The 20,346-nt window shown below is 39.2% G+C and overlaps 1 protein-coding gene across 1 annotated transcript in view; it reads left to right on the top strand.

Annotated features, from left to right (window-relative positions):
• Positions 1 to 20,346, top strand: part of LOC136882022 (protein dopey-1 homolog) — a 168,097-nt gene that overhangs the window by 99,507 nt on the left and 48,244 nt on the right. The window contains exons 18-26 of the mRNA XM_067154520.2: positions 1,014 to 1,156; positions 1,236 to 1,401; positions 3,361 to 3,521; positions 5,585 to 5,810; positions 7,218 to 7,354; positions 9,903 to 10,059; positions 11,348 to 11,485; positions 15,206 to 15,439; positions 16,579 to 16,705. Coding sequence (XP_067010621.2) covers positions 1,014 to 1,156; positions 1,236 to 1,401; positions 3,361 to 3,521; positions 5,585 to 5,810; positions 7,218 to 7,354; positions 9,903 to 10,059; positions 11,348 to 11,485; positions 15,206 to 15,439; positions 16,579 to 16,705 — 1,489 coding nt within the window. The remainder of the gene's footprint in view (positions 1 to 1,013; positions 1,157 to 1,235; positions 1,402 to 3,360; positions 3,522 to 5,584; positions 5,811 to 7,217; positions 7,355 to 9,902; positions 10,060 to 11,347; positions 11,486 to 15,205; positions 15,440 to 16,578; positions 16,706 to 20,346) is intronic.

Genomic DNA, 20,346 nt, shown 5'->3' on the forward strand with positions numbered 1-20,346 from the left:
ATTTGTTTTTTGTTTGTTTTCAAGGTGTTCTGAAAATAATTTTTAAAAATGTATTTTGAAACTTAACTGTATTGTAATCATTGTCAGTAATAAGTACATGCCTTCCTCAACATTTCCTGCAAGTTTAGTCAAAATATTCAAAATTGTAAATTTTGTGGCAATTTAAATAGGGACATGCAAAATGGTACTAATCACTCTGGCATTGTTGACACTTCTGGTAGAATGTATTTCCTGCTTGTACCCTTTTGCTGATCTCAGTGTCCAACCTTGCATCTTGCATTATTTCACTTCCCAACTATTTGAAGTATTCAACAACCTCAAGGTTTTGTCCCCTGATACTAAAGATTCCTTTTCCTTCTCTTTGTCCTCTTATCACCACCACTGTTTTGCTCTTCTCCACACTGATTTTCATACCATATTTATCAATATTGTCATTTAAATCCTCTAGTTGTATTTGTATTTGTGTATTGTTGACTCCCCAGATCACTGTGTCTTATGCAAACAACAATATTTTCATACCCCTTCCATATCCTGCCTTTGTTTCCTTTAGAATTTCATCCATAACCATTATAAACAGAAGTGGAGACAATACACTTCCCTGTTTTAGTCCAGTTTGGATTCTAAACCAATCTCCTCATTTCATATTCTGTCTCTTCTGGTATTTATCGTATTATTGTTCTTATCTTTCTATAGACTTGGTATGTCACTTGTTTGTTCTTTTCTGTTAAACTAACATGTGTTGTTGATTACTTTCTCTAGTTGAGAATTGTATTGAATCAGTTCATTTATTCTTCTTTTGCATAATGTTGCTTGCTTGTGGTTATAAATACTCCTTATTCAGTAATCATTGGAAGGGAGTATCACAAATTCCAGAAGCATTTCCTTGTATTTTTTAGTGTAAGGGATGCTTAGAACCAAATGCAAATAGGATGTAATAAAATGTTAATTGTGTAATGCACTGTTACTTCACAGAGGAAGAAAGTAATCTAACTGATTTATTCCTGTCTGCTCAGTTGGTTCTCAGCGGGCACCAGAGAACGTTCACAGAGGAGATAGTCCGATTCAATGATCCAGTAGCGGAGCACGGTGAAGTTCCTGAAAGGTGTCGCCATCGAGGTTCAGAACACTCGGAAGGCTTCCAGGTGCAGCTATTGCGGTAAGTTGCACAGCTAGGAATGATGATGTAAACTGTAGATAATGCTGTGGGCAGTGCAAGAGCTTGTGGATGCTTACAGGCTGTTGCTGGCTCTCATCATGTTGGAGCACCAGGTGAACCTCCAGAAGGGAGACGATTCCAAGGACTCGCTGAAGATTCCAGCCAACCAACAGAAGTATGTAGCAGGTGTGGCCATTCCTCATCAGCCTATGTTCCTAGCCGCTATACTGACAGCTCTCAAGTTGGTGAGTTTGCAAGGATGACATTTCTATGGGCTGTATGTTGTCATGTTTGTAATAGAAAACACTGTAATGGTAACATGGACGGACTTAGCTTTTTCCCACATGTGTAAGGTCCACTCTTTGGATTGATGAGCACCAGTTTGCATGATCATACACAGCATTCATTTCATGTTAAGTGATCTTACTGAGCTCGATAGCTGCAGTTATTAAGTGCGGCCAGTGTCCAGTACAGTCAAAACTGGTTAGTACGTTTTTTGTGGGGACCAAAAAAAAAATTATAATGTTCTAAAGAGGGAATGTGCTAAAAAAAGGGAACACAATTACATTTTTTAATTTAAGGTTATGTTTGAACGTAAAAATAATTATGGTGAAAACAAAGAAACAAGTGTTTACAATTGTAATTAATGAAATAATGAAATGATTCATTTTAAGAACACCAACAAAGCAAAACATCAAGGAAAAATGTTTTTAGAGATGCAAACTATACACACTGCGTACAATTATGTTTAAAGTTTCATAGGAATGTCCAGCATCTGGACTATTTGCACACGTTTCATGTAGAAATTAGCATCCACATTCTCAATAAACTTTAATTTTTCATCATTTGTAAAATGTCTAGCTTTCTTCTTCTCCATAACTGAATTTCTGCAAACCACTATGTGTAAGTACAGTAGGCCTAATTTATATACGTTGTTACACAATTAACTCTCTCTCTCTCTCTGAGGCTGGTTGGCAGCAGCTCTCCATTCCTCACGTTTCAGTTCGCAGTAGGAGTCAAATCTCGTGTCATCTAATATTTGTGTCATGTGCTCTATTCTTGATCGTTGTCTTTTTTTTCCTCTAAGGAACCGCCTATTATTTTCTTCAATAACCCATCTTGTCTAGGTAAATGGCCTATTAGATGATCGCTCTGTCTTTTTATTTGTCCCATAAAACACCTCTTCATTCATGACTGACGCTCGCTGCAGCTGTAGGCCAACACGCAAGCACCGTGAAATTAAGTTCTCTACTAAATCCTCACCCAGGCCAGTTGTTGCTGGTGCATCGTGCACGCAACGTGGCCAGGAACGCTAATTTCAATTTCTTAATGGGGATTATTACGAACGTACTAAAGAGTGACATAAATGGGCTATCCAGGTTTCTTTTGCGAGTATTTGATAGGACATAAATTAAGCACCAACATGTCACATGAGCTCTCGTTGTGCAATCCAAGCAAACACGCCCACATCAAAGACTGGCTTGAGGCTGACGCTCCCTGCAGTTGTATGCCGACACACCAGCGCCGTGAAATTAAGTTCTCTACCAAATATTCACCCAGGCCAGTCGCCGCATGCGCATCGTGCATGCAACGTGGCCAGGAATGCTAATTTAAATTTTTTACGTTGGGAATATTACGAATGTACTAAAGAGTGACGTAAATGTCCTATCCAGGTTCCTTTAACATGTATTTAATGGGACATGGACCGGGACTTTGGAATAATGATTTAATAACCAGGGAAACTTGCTAGAGAGGGACGTCTTAACCAGTTTCGACTGTATGCGGGAGATAATGGGTTTGAACCCCACTGTCAGCAGCTCTGAAAATGGTTTTCCATGGTTTCCCATTTTCACACTAGGCAAATGGTGAGGCTAGACCTTAATTAACGCCATGGCTGCTTCCTTCCCACTCCTAGCCCTTTCCTGTCCCATCATTGCCATTGGTGCGTCGTAAAGTATTTTATAAAAAAGCGATCTTAACGTTAGTGAATAATTTATCTTACCACTATTGTTTTGGTTGGTAGATGTCATTGTAAAACATTGAGGTCGTACCATCTTCTGTTTTACTGTCTCCTCACTCCTCTGTTCCCCACCTGGTACACTGATGTCTGGTGGTCTTACATGGCTGCCAGTATAATAAACGCATAGCGTTACTGTTGATTAATTAGACTCGTGGTGTATTTTGAACATTCTATTCTGCCACAGGACCACATGCGCCATCTGCACCAGCACTGGACGACCTTGGTTACTTCAGCTCTCCCCTTCATGGGCCAATCCCTAACCCTGATCGTGATGAGCATCGTTAATCAGCTGTGCTGTAACGTGGAGAAGCTGGCCAAGTATTATGGAGTCTGTGCTCCCAATGGGTGAGTTACAAACATATTTCTCAGATTTGTTTCTCCTAAAATGCATCAGTCACATGTTGGTATGATGGCGAGCCAGATAACAAGTATATTATTAACAACATTTAATGCGTAGAGAGAGGAAGGTTAGATAGTTATGATGTGATAAATGCCAGGAGATGTTAGATTGTCCGGTGCCAGTCAATTATTTCTTGCATAGCACCGCACAGGGGACACGTGGAGGGCAGTGACCTTCCCGTTTGTGAGGACTTCCTTGGCATCAGTAGGAATGGGCTTCAATGTCGCAGCTCTCCACTATGAACGGCTCAGATTATGAGTAGCAATGGAGACTGACAGTTAAAAATATGGAAGTCTAGTATTACCCTGAAGCATCTCAGATTGCCTTGTATCGCAAACAGGTCACCAAGTTTCAAAAAATGTCTAAAAATCTGGTCCGTCCTCATAACAGAATATGGACAAACTGTGGAAGATGAGCTGACTCTTTGTTTAAATGGGGTATGAGATCTTCACCTAGCTGTGATTGTGGTGTTCAGCATTATCATCCAGACTGCAAGTGTTTTCTGGCAAGGCAGAGGAAGGGATCAAATATACTGTCTGTCTGTGATCTTCCCAAGCACTGTTGAATGTATATAAACTTCATTAATTTAGTTAAGTTATACACTACAAGTTCATGATGTGATGCTAGTCATATGCTAAATATTAATAGAGAGGGAGGAACACAAAAAGGAATATATAATAGTCGGGTCATCGTGTGACGACGAAGCAATAGGAAGAGGGGAGGAGAAAGGACAATCACATCTTAGTGCAGTGCTATTCTTCAGATAAATAGGGTCTCTCCTTCTCAGTGAGAAGAACTAGCATTGATAAAGGAGAGATTAGAATATTATACAAACTTTGCCAGAGTAATAGTTTACGTCGCCATAAGACCTATTTGTGTCGGTGCGACTAGGAAAAAAAAAAAAGTAACAGCTTAATCCATTGGTATCCTTTTTACCCTTTGTTTGTCCTATGTTTGGTGTCTTTTACCATTTGCATTCATCATATTCCTAACCTTTGCAAAATGCAGAAAACCAGTCCGTTTCGATGAAATTTTCTGAAGTTCCAAATATGCCTGATACAGCTGAGTATAGGAGCTTTATTGGAATGTCACCAGCTATATCTGATGTGCTGCAGGAATTTCTGCACCGTTAAATATCCAAGTTGACATTCATCAGGGACGGCTTTATCTCTGCTTTTGTCAAACCTTTGCCCCCAGAGAGGCCTGGCGCAGGTCTTTCTAGTTGATGCTCACTGGTGACCTGCACGTTTGGATGAGTGTGTGTGGGTCTCTATCTCTCTCTTCTTTTTTAAAGAAGGGAGATGGTGAAACTCGGTGTCAGCAAATAGCCTGCTTCTGTTGAGTAACACCAAGGGGTTTGTTCAAGGCTTTATGTTTCCATCCAACGGACAAATCAGCATCATATGAACTCGACAGAGAGGTTTGTAATTGAACCCAGGCTACTAGCATGCAATCTAGTGATCAGATATTTCACCTTTTTTACACTGCTGGCTGACATTCTTTCGGACACCACATCATTGGAGTCCGGTTTATGCTGATGATACCATGTCTCCTCAAGTCTCAACAAGAACTACAATAGCAACTTGAAAGCTGGAAAAATCACTGGGACAAATATGGGCTGAACGGTATGGCATCTGTGATATGGGAAACATAAAATGGACAAAAATTTCTCCACAATGGTTGCCAACTTTCTGAGGAAAGACAGTACTGAAGATGACTAGTTCACCTTTCTTTCTTTGTTTCTTATTTTTTCCTGCTGTTTTCCAACTTTTAAAAATCCTCCACAATGTGGGACGTGTAGGATAAAAGTAGAAATGGTAAATATTGAGAGAGAAAAAAGAAGAAGGTAGAGACACAAAGACCAGGATGATCACAGCTGGTAAAAGACTATGGACACCGTCAAATGAAGGGAGCCCAATGAATCAGTTCCATTCCATTATGTATAAAACTTGTTTCTGTAAGTGTGACATTAAATGGGTAGCAAAAGTGAGAAGTGCTGTTGTTTCAGGAAGCAGGAGTGTTGTCTTCCTCCAGACTATGCAGTGACGCAGTTGGAGGCTCTCACCGTACTGTGTCACTACTGTCTGTTGGACAGCACTCAGCAGCAATCCCATGCCTTCACCCAACAGCTGCTGGGAGGGGTCAGCACCATACACATGGGGATCCCTGGAGCTAACCCAGGACAGATCTTCAACAACCTGGTCCACGTCTTCATGCCGACACCTCTGCAGCAGGTGAGTTTGTTTTCCATCGTCTTACAAATTTATTGCCTTTCTTTTATTTTTCATCCACATTCTGGCATTAGGAATACATCTCAGACAGTATCATAAAGTGCTTGCATATGCAGATGATATCGTACTCGTAGGGAGAAATGAGATTGAAGTACGGAAATTATTTATTGAACTTGAGGAGACAGCGTTAAAATTAGGCCTCAGAATTAACGACCAAAAGACTCGGTACATGACAATAAAAAGGTATATTGACGTGAATGAGAACCAGTCACCTCTGATTATTGGTAAACATACTTTTGAATGAGTTGAGCTTGTCAAGTTCCTAGGAGTTATGATTAGCGAACAGAATGAAAGAGAAGTGGAAATCAAGTTAGAATACAGAATGCTAACAAACTCTCTACAGTTTCTATTGGGATCAAAATTTCTGACGAGAAATTCAAAACTGAAAATATACAGTACTGTCATCAGGCCAGTTCTAATTTATGGTTCAGAAACATGGAGTTTAACAAAAAGAAAAAAAGAAGAACATCAGTTGCAGGTTTTCCAAAAGAAAGTTTCTAGGAAAATTTTTGGACCATACTTTGATTCTATATCTCAAACCTGGATTGTAGAGAGAAACAGCTTTATATTTAATGTAAACAAATAAAGGGAAGCTCCATGCAGAAGATCCGGTGATCAGTTATAGCAAATATCAATACTACTTTTCTTGAAATAAACTTTCAACTTATTAGGTTGAGTTCAGTACATATAGTATGTACTGAACAGATGTTAAGAACAGGACAAAAATGGCCAACCGCACATCAGTGGGGATCCGAACCTACAAGCAATTTCACGTCGGATGCTCTTACCGTTGAGCTATGTTGGTCAGTTCATATTTGTCCTGGTGGAAAGGATCTGAACTACAGGTCTGGTACTATAGTGCATCCAAGTCACCTGTTGTGGGCCATTTAAACAAATATTTATTTTTCACAAATGCATCCGGAATGAAGAGATCTGTCATAACATACAGGTAAAACATTCGCTAAGCAAAAATGTAAGAACATCAAGACTCAAATGGTATGGCGATGTAAAGAGGATAGATCAAATGAGAACAGCAAGAAAATGGCTAGAAAAGGAACTGGAAGGCAAAAGACCTAGAGGCAGACCAAGGAAACGGTGGATGAGTCAAGTAAAGCAGGACCTGGAAGGAAGAGGAGTGAAATGGCACCAAGTTGAGAAGGAAGAAATTTACCTGGATAGACAAAGATGGAGAGCTGTCTTGTAACGCACCCGGGCAACTGGAGACAGTTAAAAGGATGATGATGATCATCATCATGATCATGGTTGTTATACTCCATCCTGTTTTTGTTGAGTCAGTTACCCTCTTTTATGGTTGATGACGTTATCACTTATGTTTTCATTGTTGTGCAGGAGCTGAGCGGAAGTAAAGAGAAAGCTGGCCAGGTGGACCAACATGTGACGGCTCGCTTCACCGTGCTCAGTAACATGCCTCGTATCATCGCCAGCGTGGCTGCTCTCTGGCAAGCCGTGATGTCTGGACAGTCTTGGTGAGTGCTAATATCCCTAGACATTAACTACTGCAAGGTGAAAGGCTTTTTTTGTATGTTGTGAGTATTCAGTCCAAAGGCTGGTTAGATCCTCAACAACTCGGCCATCAGCTTACAGAAGGCTTGGGCATCTCTGAAGAGGCGTGCTAGGGAAATGAGGAGTGAAATACCGGTAGTTTCCAATTTCTTTCCTCACCGAGCCAGAAGTTGCTGTTACATATCAGTCTGCGAGGCCCACTGAAATGCTCACACCAACTGACCCTATGAGTGAGATTTTTACGTCAATCTCTTATTTTACAGCTCTGTATCAAAACTGTTCAGTGTTTTTCAACCTGTCCTGTCCTTTCTTTTTTGAATCACTTGTCTCTCCTTTATGGTTGATGATATTTTCCCTTCCTATATTTTGACTGTTTCGAATTATTCCCCCCCCCCCAGATATTATCTGTTTTTAAATGTTTTCTTTCTTCTGAGACATTTTCTAATTTTATTTATCCTGAATTAACTGAGCTAGTGGCCACATGGCTTGGATCATGTTGCTGTGAGCTTGCATTCTTCAGATAGTGAGTTCAAAACCTACTGTCGGCAGCCCTGAAGATGGTTTTACATGGTTTCCCATTTTCACACCATTCTGTACCTTAATTAAGACATGGTCACTTCCTTCCTACTCCTAGTCCTTTCCTATCCCATCGTCGCTATAAGACCTTTGAGAGTCAGTGCAACATTAAAAAAAATACTAATAAAAGGTATCTTGAATTAGTTTCACCAGACTGAAAGACCTCCTAGTTATAGATTTTTACACCATACATAATAAGAAATGGCTCATATCTTCTTCATTTTCATATTGTCAAAGCCAAGGGTGAGACTGAGATCAATAAAAGCAGTACATTTGTTCAGGCCTATAACAGAAGACACTATATCTCGCCAGCAAAGGAAATTTTTACTTGTTCTAAGTTTAAATTTTACATCTAAAGACGAAGAGCTTGGGGCAGGATTAGAACACCCAGGTGAACACTGTCACAGGTCGTATTACAAATCCCAAAAGGTCAAGAACAAATTTCATATTGTTCGCACTTTACTGTCTTCATAAATAGGCTCTCTTCTCTTTCAATCCTAGTTCTTCTCTAGCAGTTTCTTCTCATCCTCTGACAAACATGAAAGAAAGAGAGATACAAATACAAAACCATGAAAGGACAAGAACTTCCTTGCACTGACACAGACAAGTCTTACGGAGAACATGGGATAGGATATGGTTAGGATTGGGAATGAAATGATCATAGCTTTAAGGTGCAATCCCAGAATATACCTGCTGCGAAATGGGAAATCATGGAGAATCATCATCAGGGCTGCCTAAAGCCATGTTTGAACCAACCATTCTCCTGAATGCAAGCTCACTGCGTGACCAACTTGCCCAATAGGACAAGGACAAATGCCGCATCTTCACACATTTGACATCATCATAAATGGACTCTCCTCATCAACACCAATTTTGATTCAATAATTCTGTTATTTTACCCTTTAAAACAACAGTTACCACTACCCCTTGTGCTGTTCCATTTTCCCTGCTTCATTAGGGATGTGGTTACCCCATTTACTAGATGGGGCCGTTTTTGAGAGATCTTCAAGGAACTTAAAAATATTTTCAGGCTCTTTGTGGAATCTTGAACATTCACTCGAACACTTTTTGTTTATTCTTGCTAGCTTGCTCTCTTCAATGGTATTTTCATACACATCTTCTTCTTATTCTTATCCTTCTTATTCTTCTTCTTCTTCTTCGCTCAGAGAGCTGGTAGTGGATCATTGACCTCCATTTCATCCTCTCCTTATCCTGATCTGCTTTGACACTTCATATGGGCTATTATTACAGTGGACATTTTATACCTACTGCCAGGCTTCAATAAGGCCACCCCTAGCCTCGAGAACATATGCTACATTCTGGATTTCAGTGGTATTTGCTCTACTGGGAGACCAGTACTCACCTGAAGGAGCTCCTCTGCCCAAAGCTATTGGCTCCTTTAAAGAGTCTGGTATTTTCTTGGTGTTATTATTTATATTTTTATATATATTTATTTATTCTTTCATTCATTCATTCATTCATTCGTTCATTCATTGAGGCTCCTTGGACCACGTGGTTCCTAACTCTGGTGAGCTTTCTTTTTAGCCCAGTACATTTCCAAGTCATGAGAAGATCAAGAAAAAATGACTGTAAAACGTGAGATGGCACTTCCTTTCTACAGTGAGATGGCACTTCCTTTTTACAAACGAGAGCTTTTCAGATTTAGAATACAACTCTGCATTTGACCTCAGGTGAAATTTGTACCCAGAATATTTTAATGTGGGACAAGGATCTTTCAGACACTTACAGATTCTCTCTTTAAAAATGTAATCTAGGAATTGAAAAAATAAAAAGATTGAGGATATCCTGGAAGTAACAATATTTAAACTTAATGCATTAAAGTCTGAAATTATTGTTGTACAAGTTGCTGGTTCTTCCTTTGCTTGCATGTTGAATTTGTGTTGAAATTGACCCTCCTTTTTTATATTGTTCCAGGGAGCAACAGAGTTCTGTTCCGGGCAGTCCTCGCATGGTGAAACACCAACTGTTGGAGTTCCTCAGTCCTATCTCGCTACACCATGGGATCAATTTCTTGGCAGCCATAGCAGTGGCATGGCAAGAGAGAAAGGCAGTTTCTGGCACACAGAACAAGGTACACTAAGATGATCTAATCAAGTCAGATATGTAGTATTGGAAGACATATGCAAGACATTGGTTACATGTGTGCATATGTCTTCTAATTGTAGCATGGCTGAAGATGTCCCAATATATATGGGGTCGAAACTAGTCCCAGTTTTATAAGACAATAAAGAAGCTTATGGTATTGAATAGGTGGACCCTTCTCTATCCTTTGGTAGTAGCAGCAATCATTAAATCTGTGATTTCAATAGATGTTAACTGGGCGAGTTGGCCGTGCGGTTAGGAGCGCGCAGTTGTGAGCTCACATCCGGGAGATAGTGGGTTCGAACCCCACTGTCGGCAGCCCTGAAGATTTTTTCCCGTGGTTTCCCATTTTCACACCTTAATTAAGGCCACAGCCGCTTCCTTCCCAGGGCCGATGACCTTCGATGTTATGCCCCTTAAAACAACAAGCAGCAAGCTTCCTTCCCATTCCTAGGCCTTTCCTGTCCCATCGTCGCAATAAGACCTATCTGTGTCGGTGCGACGTAAAGCAGTTAGAAAAAAAATTTTTTTTTTTTTTTTTTTTTTTTTTTTTTTTTTTTTTTTTTTTTTTTTTTTTTTTACCATAGTATAAGGTGGTTGAGTTATAGATTTGGCACTTCTGCAGAGTGGTGTTTGCTTGTTTCCAGTATGATTGTACTGTCAGTAATAAACACGTTAGTTAAGCCCTCCTGGATGGCAGTCATATCAGTGCACCTTATGATCTGTTCTCAGCTAGGTTGTGAACTTCCTTTTCTATCTGATAATTTCTGTCATGTATGGTTATTGCTGTTACTGATCGTATCCCGGTGTTTCTTCCGTAAGGACAGGCTCCCAGAATGTGTGCCAGAATTTCTCTCTCGCTCCGGCAATCCCGACAGTGGGTTCCATTTTGAATCCTACCTGGAAGAGCATGCACAGGGCAAAGGTTGACAGGAACATGAAAAGGATCACATAATATGATAAACACGATAACAGATCACTATATCAGTGTTTATCATATTATACATTCCTGTAAATGTTCCTTTATTTCGAAGACATGGTTAGTCACTTGATTGTTTCTTTCCTTTGCTGGAATATATATGATGGAAACCTTAATTTTTTAGAGAATAAACAGAAAAAATTATTAGTGATCTTGCATGTAGTTGTAGACAAGTGTGAACTTAAGATCTGTGTCTGGGAGTATATTAGTGATTTGAATATTTTGTTCAGTATGCTAACATCTTCACTCTAGCTTGTCATCAGTTCAGTGTCAGTAAAGCTCCTACTCACGCTTCTAGGTGGTGCCTGCTGCAAATCGTGACCAGCAAGTTCTAGTGTACCTGGTGGATTCTATCCGCGTGATGCCCATCGATACTCTTGTTCAGACAGTTCATCAGGTGGTGAAGCAGCCTCCACCCATTCAGGGAGCTCGACAGGTGAGTAAGAAGTTAACATTCACTCTAGAAACATATGTAATCTAGGAGAACTCACATGCTGCACACTAAGTTTTCATTATCCATAAATGGATAGGTAGAATGTTGACCAGAACTGTCAAAGTTGAGTCATACTAACCTCTCTTTAAACAATTACAGATTTTGTCTTTACCATGTATTTTCTTGCTGTCAGAGGCTGTTAACATCCATTGTTAGCCAATATCCAGGTTCGAGGCTTTTATTTATGGGTGGCTTGAGGGTAGAAATGCAAATTAGCTGTTCATTTTGTTGTGAGTATCAGAAGATATTTGTTTTCTGTCCCTCAACCTTGCAGCATGTACACACCAGAGCTTTACACTATCTTGGAGGATCTCCAATATGTACAGTCCAATAAATGCTAACACTTTCTGCTGTGCACTGATGTTTATCAGCTCTTTGCGGTCAGTCGGTAAATGTTTCCCGAAGCACCCACTGGTGCAGTGAACTCATAACCTGTCTCACAGGTGTAGCAGGATCAGGCGGAGAGATAAACAGAAACACTGCTCCCGTTGCCCTACAAGGTACGCAGGCCTACACAACTGAGCTGCCCTAGGGCAACAGTGGGCCGTGCTTGCTGTGAGGATCACATCACACAAGTTAGCACATGCTAAGTGCCTGAAGGCAACGCTGGACACATTGTTGTGCCATAGATCACTAGTTGTCAAGAGGCGGTGCAGTTGAGTAACTGTCTCCTTCTGGTACATTTTGAGAAAATGTTTGCAGGACGTACATTTGCAGTATAAACTTGAGAAGTTGTGTTTGTGAATTAGAAAACTGGATTGTAAGGTCATAAATGACGATTTCTTCGGATCAAATTCAGTTAAAAACTCGTGTAAATAACAAACCTACTAATGAACATTTCAATAATACATTGAACATTATGAAAAATATTGAACATAAACAAGTTTGATGGATCTCCAAAAGAATATTTAAATAGGACATATTTGTCTCATTTATTCAGAGCAGCTTTGAGACATCTGGCGATATATATACAGTGGAACCTCAGTATCTCAAATCACCTTGGGAGCTAAATTTTATTTCTTGTTATCGAAATTTTGAGACTTAGAGAATACCGTTTTTAAGTATATATACAGTATAGCACATAATTGAATCATATGTATCTACGGGCTTATACCGAATACAGTATTTTTTACAGTATTTAAAAATATACTAATAAACCCTTATTTTACACCATCGCTTTGATTATGACCCTTATTAAAGAAACTTTTTAGAAGACAGAATACAGTACATACAGTAGTGAAAGAAAACAAGAAACATACCTCCGTTAACTCCTTTGGAAAAAATTTGTTAGTCTCTTCTGTTTTTTACTGTTAACCTTGTGAAAATGTTGTATAGTGGGAACAGAAGCTGTGTTCAAGTAGGATGTGGTTTGTCGGACTGGTTTGAAACAAAGAGAGGAGTGCAGCAGGGCAGCTCGTTGTCACCACTTCTATTTATTATTGTAATGGATGTAGTAATGAAATCAATTAAAAGGAAAGAACATGGAGATATCAAAGCCTTCACATTTGCAGATGATGTTGCGATCTGGAGTGACTCAGAAGAGGAATTGGGAGAGAGAATACAAAGCTGGAATGAGGAGTTTAAGAAATATGGTTTAAACATCAGCAAGACCAAGACGGTGGTGATGAAAGTGTATGGGGAAGGAGCAGAACCAATAGTCATGTTAAATGAAGCTCAACTGGACAGCGTGCCAGTTTTCAAATACTTGGGTAGCGTTATATCAAATGACAACCTAGCAAATCATGAGGTGAACAATCGAATCAATAAGGCAACACAATTTTATCACCAGGTAAGACACCTGCTGTGGGATGAGCAAATACCCATGAAAACAAAAATGACATTGTACAAGTCCTATTATACACCAGTTCTTACGTACAGTCTCGAAACCACAACACTGACCAATAGAGATAATTCCAAACTTGAGGCAGCTGAAATGAAATTCCTACGCACTATGATCCAGAAAACCAGGAAAGACAAGATTAGGAATGAGAAAATTAGAGAAGAAGTAGGAATAGATGATTCTCTCCTCAATAAGATTCAGATATCAAGACTGAAGTGGTTTGGTCACATGAAGAGGATGCCAATAAACAGAACTGCAAGGAAGGAATTTGACAGAAAGTTAGAAGGAAGACGACCCGTGGGAAGGCCATGAAGGAAATGGTTAGATTTAGTTAAGAGCGATGTACTGCTTAGAGGTCATGATTGGGACAAGTTGGTGGAGGAAGAATGGTACAATGACAGGATGAGATGGAGGAGGCTCATATACCACACCCGGGAAACTGGAGATGGTTTAGGATGATGATGATGATGATGAAGGGAGGAAACTTGCTTCGAGAAATCGAGAAATGCGTGTAACCTAATTTTGAGTAATGGAGGTTCAAGATATCTAGGTTCGACTGTGTATATGTATATTTTTCTTTTAGATGAGTTTTTCAATGTTCGGCATTGAGTTCTGGGCACTAGTTGGTATGAAGTTTTTGAAATTCACTAAAGCTACTGAGGACAAGTACAAAATATTGGCTCAACTTGCTCAACGTTACTGATTGAAGATTTGATGATGAAATTCATCTGGCAGCATCACAAGTCATGACCCCTGCTATGTTGCAGTTAAAATTGAAATAATTGATTCTTTAAGGTTAATGTTGAGCAGACATCAAATGGCAGTCAGTCAAGAAACTGGTGAATACTATAGGTTTTGAGTATTACTAAGAAAAGCATACAAATTTTTCAGTGAATGATACAGCCCTCTTACTTAATGTAGTAGAGGAGCTACATCAATATCTTTTGGGATTTTACCATGTCAAAGAGAAGTACGAAAATTTCTCTACAAAACGCAAATCATTTTTCGTTCTTTTCTTTGACACTTTAAAATCCCAAAAGATTATTATGTTTATTAACACAAGCATGAAAGCATCAATCTGAATGCATGGATATCTTTAAAAATAATTCTTAAAACGAACACTGTCTGGGCAAAACAAACGGTGTAGCATGGAAAAAATTTGCTTATGACGTCAGTGAAGCCAGTTGCTAGGACTCCACAGCAGTTGAATGTTATGTGTCATGTTGCTCCTTTAATTAATTCCAAAGGTTGTGTTTACGTGAGAATTAATTTACCGGAGATTAGAATTTATTTTGGGGCCGATGACCTTTGATGTTAGGCCCCTTAAAACAAAAAGCATCATCATCATCAGAATTTATTTCAGAAAGTGTGATTTGTGGTAATTTAGTTGATAGAAATTATCTTGTTCTGTGTTCAAAACCAGAAGAAGATTGAGGTTATGTGAGACTAAAGACTGTACGTATAACAGAACATTATATGGTTCATAATATAATCCCACCTTTTACATGAGCTTGAATTAATAATGCATTATGCAATCACTGAAATGTTTATTCGGATTTACATTTGTGTAGTTAATGAAACTTGAGTTTAAAGACTGTTCACACTGATTGCAGAATCAGATCTTGATCAGCAAAAATTTGCTGGATAAATTTGATGGAAGACTGATCCTCAGTCAAACTCTGATCATTATTTCTGCTACTGGAATGCGATGATTTACAATCAAACGGACCTTGATTTTCAATCATACTCCAATAAAATTATCGTCTTTTCTGCAGCCAGGCATAAAACGTTAATGAGAACACCTGTTCATTGTGTTCGGCTAGGACCTGTCACTGGAAGTGAGTGTTCTGGAGTTCTTCTACTGCTACATGCAGACCAGTTCAGGGGCACAGTTGGCCGAGAGTTGGGGCTCCTTGCTCGGCTTGTTACGGGATGGCCTCACGCTCACTCCACCAGCTCAGTTCCTTATGCTTGCCATCCTCAATGAGTTTGTTCAGAAGTGCCCACCTTTCGCCGAGAAGAAAGATCAGCGAGACTTGCAGGATATAACTGCTAAGGTTAGTACTTGGCTCTGATTTCTGTTTATACTTTATTGTTGCTCCTTCCAAGATCTATGCTGTGTGACCTAGTAGAAGTTTACTAATAGAAAATCCTGTTCTTAAAAGGTGTGTTTATTTAATATCTGACCAGAATTCCCAGGTTTTTATTATTTATTGTTTTACTTTACTAATTTTTAACATACTGTTTGTATAATAATAATAATAATAATAATAATAATAATAATAATAATAATAATAATAATAATAATAATAATAATATCTTTATTTGCATCAGAAGCACCAGTTAAATACAACACAGGTAATGGACAGTAAGAAGAATACATAAATTAAGATACAGTACAGTGAATTATTAATAAAAATACAGTATTCAAACTATTGTAAACCTAACATTATAAATTCATGACACTAGGATAGAAGTCAGTTGACCATTCAGAAAACGTCTGATCTCCAGGTAGCCTTTATCCCATTAAATGTTCTGTGCCCAGTAGCGGGCGTGGGCGATGCCTCTAGCTTTAGAGTTGGCAAGTATCAAATCTTCCATCGTGCATATTGTTGGGCACGAGAGGCGCTGTTAAAGGTGTTGTGCGGTCTGCAGTTTTCCACAATCACAGAGGGGAAAGTCACTCAAAAGCCCTCATTTCTGCAGGTTCAGCTTGGTTCTGCCAACTCCAGTATGTAGTCTGTTGAGCGCGTTCCATGTAGCTCGGTCCTCTTTTTGGCCAGGAGGAAGGCTTTCTTTTGCGGTCTAGTTGGAGAGATGACCAGTTCTTCCCTTCTACATTCTTGTTCTAGCAGTATCAGCATTCGTGTCAGGACAGACATTCGTCCAAAAGAAGCTTTTCCTAGATATACCTGTATATATTTTCCTCCTGTTAACTTACTTCCTGAGCATCAATGAGCTAAAAACTTATTTCAAGTACATTATGATCATGAAACCTAAATATACATGCCTCGCTTTCTCCTGTTTTGGTCTGGAATAGTCTCTCCTGCATTGTACTTGTTGTCTCTCCGACATAAAATTTTGTTGTCTCGTTATTTATAAATCTTCTGTTTACCTTTTGTGTCCATTTTGTATCTCCTTCCTACTACAACTCCTTCAGGAACAGGCTAATATTAATATAAGGTTATATTGGCAGCTTGTGGAGTCCTGTGCTCAGATTGCTGGAGCCTGTTTAGAACAGACGACGTGGCTCAGACGGAACCTGGCTGTCCGCGAGGAGGACCCGGCTACTTCGACTGTACCTCATGATAAGGACAACACAGGTAAGGAATGCAATATGTTAAATATTGCCACGAGTCTAAATTTTAGTTGATAGAAGCTGACATTTGAGTCACTGTTTTCATGCAGTGCCATCTTCAAATACAGTAAAACCTCGTTAAGATATTTCTGCATTAGACAATAAAAAAGAACTTGTTAAGCGAGAAAACATACTACTGAATATACGAATAAAAACTATCCAACAATGGATACAATTGTTAACGACATAAGGACATTTTACATCGTGTATTCGCGGGTACAGTGAAAACCATATCTACCATTTCTAAAGATGAGAGGAAAGTATTAAAAGATGTGAAATACAAGAGAGAACAAATATGAAAACCTTTTCCACTGGGGCTTATAAAATAACAAGTGCTGTGAAAAATGCAAAACAACAGCGAATGAATCATGTCTTGTTAAAAGGGCTTAAGTCCAGTTTTTAGTGATTTTGAGTTAAGTATCAATACAAGGTCTACAGGCCTCAATACACAATGTTATGTTTAAAAAAAAAAAAAAAAACTTTAGTCCTGGAATCCTGCAGCATAATATTGAAGATGCTTTTCTGAGATGAAGTGTTAATAGGATTTAAGAAAACATCACTGGAAACCATGAAACGTTCTGTCCCATATTCTGAGAAGATATTCAAACCTACAGAGTACATGGAGTTCAAATATTCTGTAGATATGAAAGGTTGTGTAGTTTCTCCATACATCAGCAGTCCTGTTTTTCATACTTTCAGAATTGCACAGCCAGGAGTACAGGCAATAGTTCATCCAAAGACCACATGTCTATAAAAAGTGTGTCTTTGTCACTTCAGTGGTATTAATATTTAAAAAAAAAAGCATAATAAAACTATTTACGTGTGTATTATGGTTTCAAACTGTGTCATATACTAACAATATTCAAGAATGAATTGTTAAAAGGACTGAAGTCCATGTACTTTAAACACCTTAATCTGTAACTTATGTGAAATTGCATTACAATTAAAGAACTTATATCCTACAAGTTATACATTACAGGTTGTTTCATGAGAATAATGCAGTTTACAAGGACAAAATTAACCGGTTGATAAATAACGTTTTTTTATGTGTCTTAAAATTAGGTTCTATGGACTTACGTCCTTATAACAAGTCATGATTCAAATATGAAAACGTGCATGGGGGCCAATTAAAATATCAAAGTATTAATGCAGATCACATTCTATCTAAACAAAATGTTTGTAGAAGCCTTTTATTTCAGAGCAGTGGGTTACTAAACATTATTTTCTGGTCACACGCTTAGACATTGAATTGGAGGTTCCACTCGACCATGTGCGACCGGCAGGAATGAATTTGGCTGCCATTTTGACCAACTCGAGTTTTCGAGTCGAAACTCGAAGGTGCGAGTTCAACAATCGCGACCTCCGCACGCTTTAAGATGCGGACTTCTATCTACTTTCTGACAGATTTTAATTTTGTCTTCATTAGTAAGGAATTTCACGACCATTTCCATATCCATACAGTAACTAGGATATCACAAGACAAATATGCACCATGCTAGTCAGTTTCACACGATTATATTCCTAATCCAAATACAGACTACCATATTATGCAACAAATATTCCCTTCACTTCACTCTACCCCTCAACAAAATAAATTTCTAACTTCTGAACGGAATGCGAAATACAAGCTATAGGCTCACTGTTATTCAGCAATCTCGCTGCTAACCACCAACAAAAACTGAACATCCCTGAGGCTAACGGCTTGCTCCCAAAGGTGCAACTTATCCTCTGAAGTTCAGGAATTTAAGGCCCTTTCTGCAATCACGCAACTGTGGCGACGTCTTCCACCTGAGTTGGATATCACGTTCCTTTCACAAAAGATGACAAGTAACATTTTCAGGGCTAGGAAAAATGTGATCGTACTAAGCGGTAATAGCGATTATTTGTGACGCGATACGTGAAGTATTTTTATATAGATTTAATACGATGAGGATCGGGACTTCGTTTACGATATGCTAAGCGGGAAAACGTGTTAATGAGGAACGCACTAGCGAGGTTTCACCGTAGATGGTCTGTGCCCTCATCAGCTCTAGTTCTTCTACATTAATTTCTTCTGAGCTGCCGCTGAGTTTGTTTCTGCTTCCCAGCTACATCAGGAGGACGAACAACACCACTCAGTGAGAGACCTTGGGAAGTGCAGGATAAGAAGACATCCAGATAAAGACAGGAAAACGAAAGAGACATAAGATGAAGAAAAATACCAATGGTTGCAGGTTACCTTTCCTCACTCTTTGCCTTCGTCACGATGCGTAGGCCTAGGCGAGCTGAATCTTCTGTAGTCGCCCTTCCCCTACTTGTCGTAAGAGGCAGTTAAACGGGGGACCAGGGTCTGTAAAATTGGGAGCATGAGTTGGCTACCGTGGTTCCCCTAGCTGAGTCTGGCATTGCCTCAATTTGTTTGTTCCAGGCTCCTTGCTTTCACCTTTCCTATATGACCTCTCTTGGTCAACTCTTGTTCTCTTTGAACACTTACGGTATTAGGTTTGTGAGGCCTAGGGAGTATTTCATTTTCATGCTCTTCATGGCCCTTGTCTTTCTTTTGTCAATATCTTCCTTCTTTGAAGTGTTGGACCTCTTCCTTTTTTTTTCCCTCTTATTAGTGTTAATAGAGGATGGTTGCTCAACTTGTACTTCCTCTTAAAACAATAATTACCACCAACACAGTCTGCTGTAACACTAGCAAGTGACTCTGTCTCTTTTTCCGTTCACCCTCGTGAGGGTGTGGTGGAGGTTTGATGTCGCAGCCTTGGCTGTGATTCTCCAGGCTTCTCTGTTTGGGACTACTAGTATGGCTTCATGTAAGCTCAGGCCACTTGAACCAGCCAACATGTAGGCCTCCGTCCTCTCAGTCACTTCCCATTTACCTTTCCAAGAACAAGAGTCTTTTTAAAGTTCTCATGGGAATAATAATCACGTGATTCTCCATTGTCTGCCTGATCGTATGCTGTTGACTATCGCTGGTCCATCTGCCCTAAGGGTGAAAGGGTGCAACAATACTATTTGAAAATTGTAGCATAGTGCACGTAACCTATTATTCCGACTCCACACTCCTTTAACATGAAAAAATCAATATAGTAACGAAGTAAACACATATCGATGGTGGGCTGATGATCCAGATGTTAGGCCCCTTTAAACAACAAGCATCATCATCATATTGACAGTTCAGATCAATACTCTCGTAACTAGCCTTTTAGCATTCTAGGCAATACTGACAGCCATGACTCTCCATGGTGATTTCTGTCTTGCACAGGAAATTTTTATTTGCTTTTAACATTCAAGAGTGCTGGTTGTGAGAGTATTGCTCTGAATCGCCAATATGAGTATTTGTATAGGAAATTTAATTCTAAATTATATATATGTGCTAAATTTTGTTTGATAGGTTATGTATTATTTTGGTTTCTATCGGATAAAGCATGTGTGAAAACACAGCAAAGCACTATGGTCCCTGGAAAACTGTTTGAATTAGGAGGAAAATTCATGTAATTTTTTTTTGTAGGAAATTCAATTCTCTGTACACTTTGATTCCCCATGTTTTGATAGGACTAACCATTTAGACAACACATTCACTTTTAAGGGTCATATGCATACATTGTTCTGTGAGTTCCT

The sequence above is a fragment of the Anabrus simplex genome, chromosome 10 (assembly GCF_040414725.1).
Source record: "Anabrus simplex isolate iqAnaSimp1 chromosome 10, ASM4041472v1, whole genome shotgun sequence".
NCBI lineage: Eukaryota > Metazoa > Arthropoda > Insecta > Orthoptera > Tettigoniidae > Anabrus > Anabrus simplex.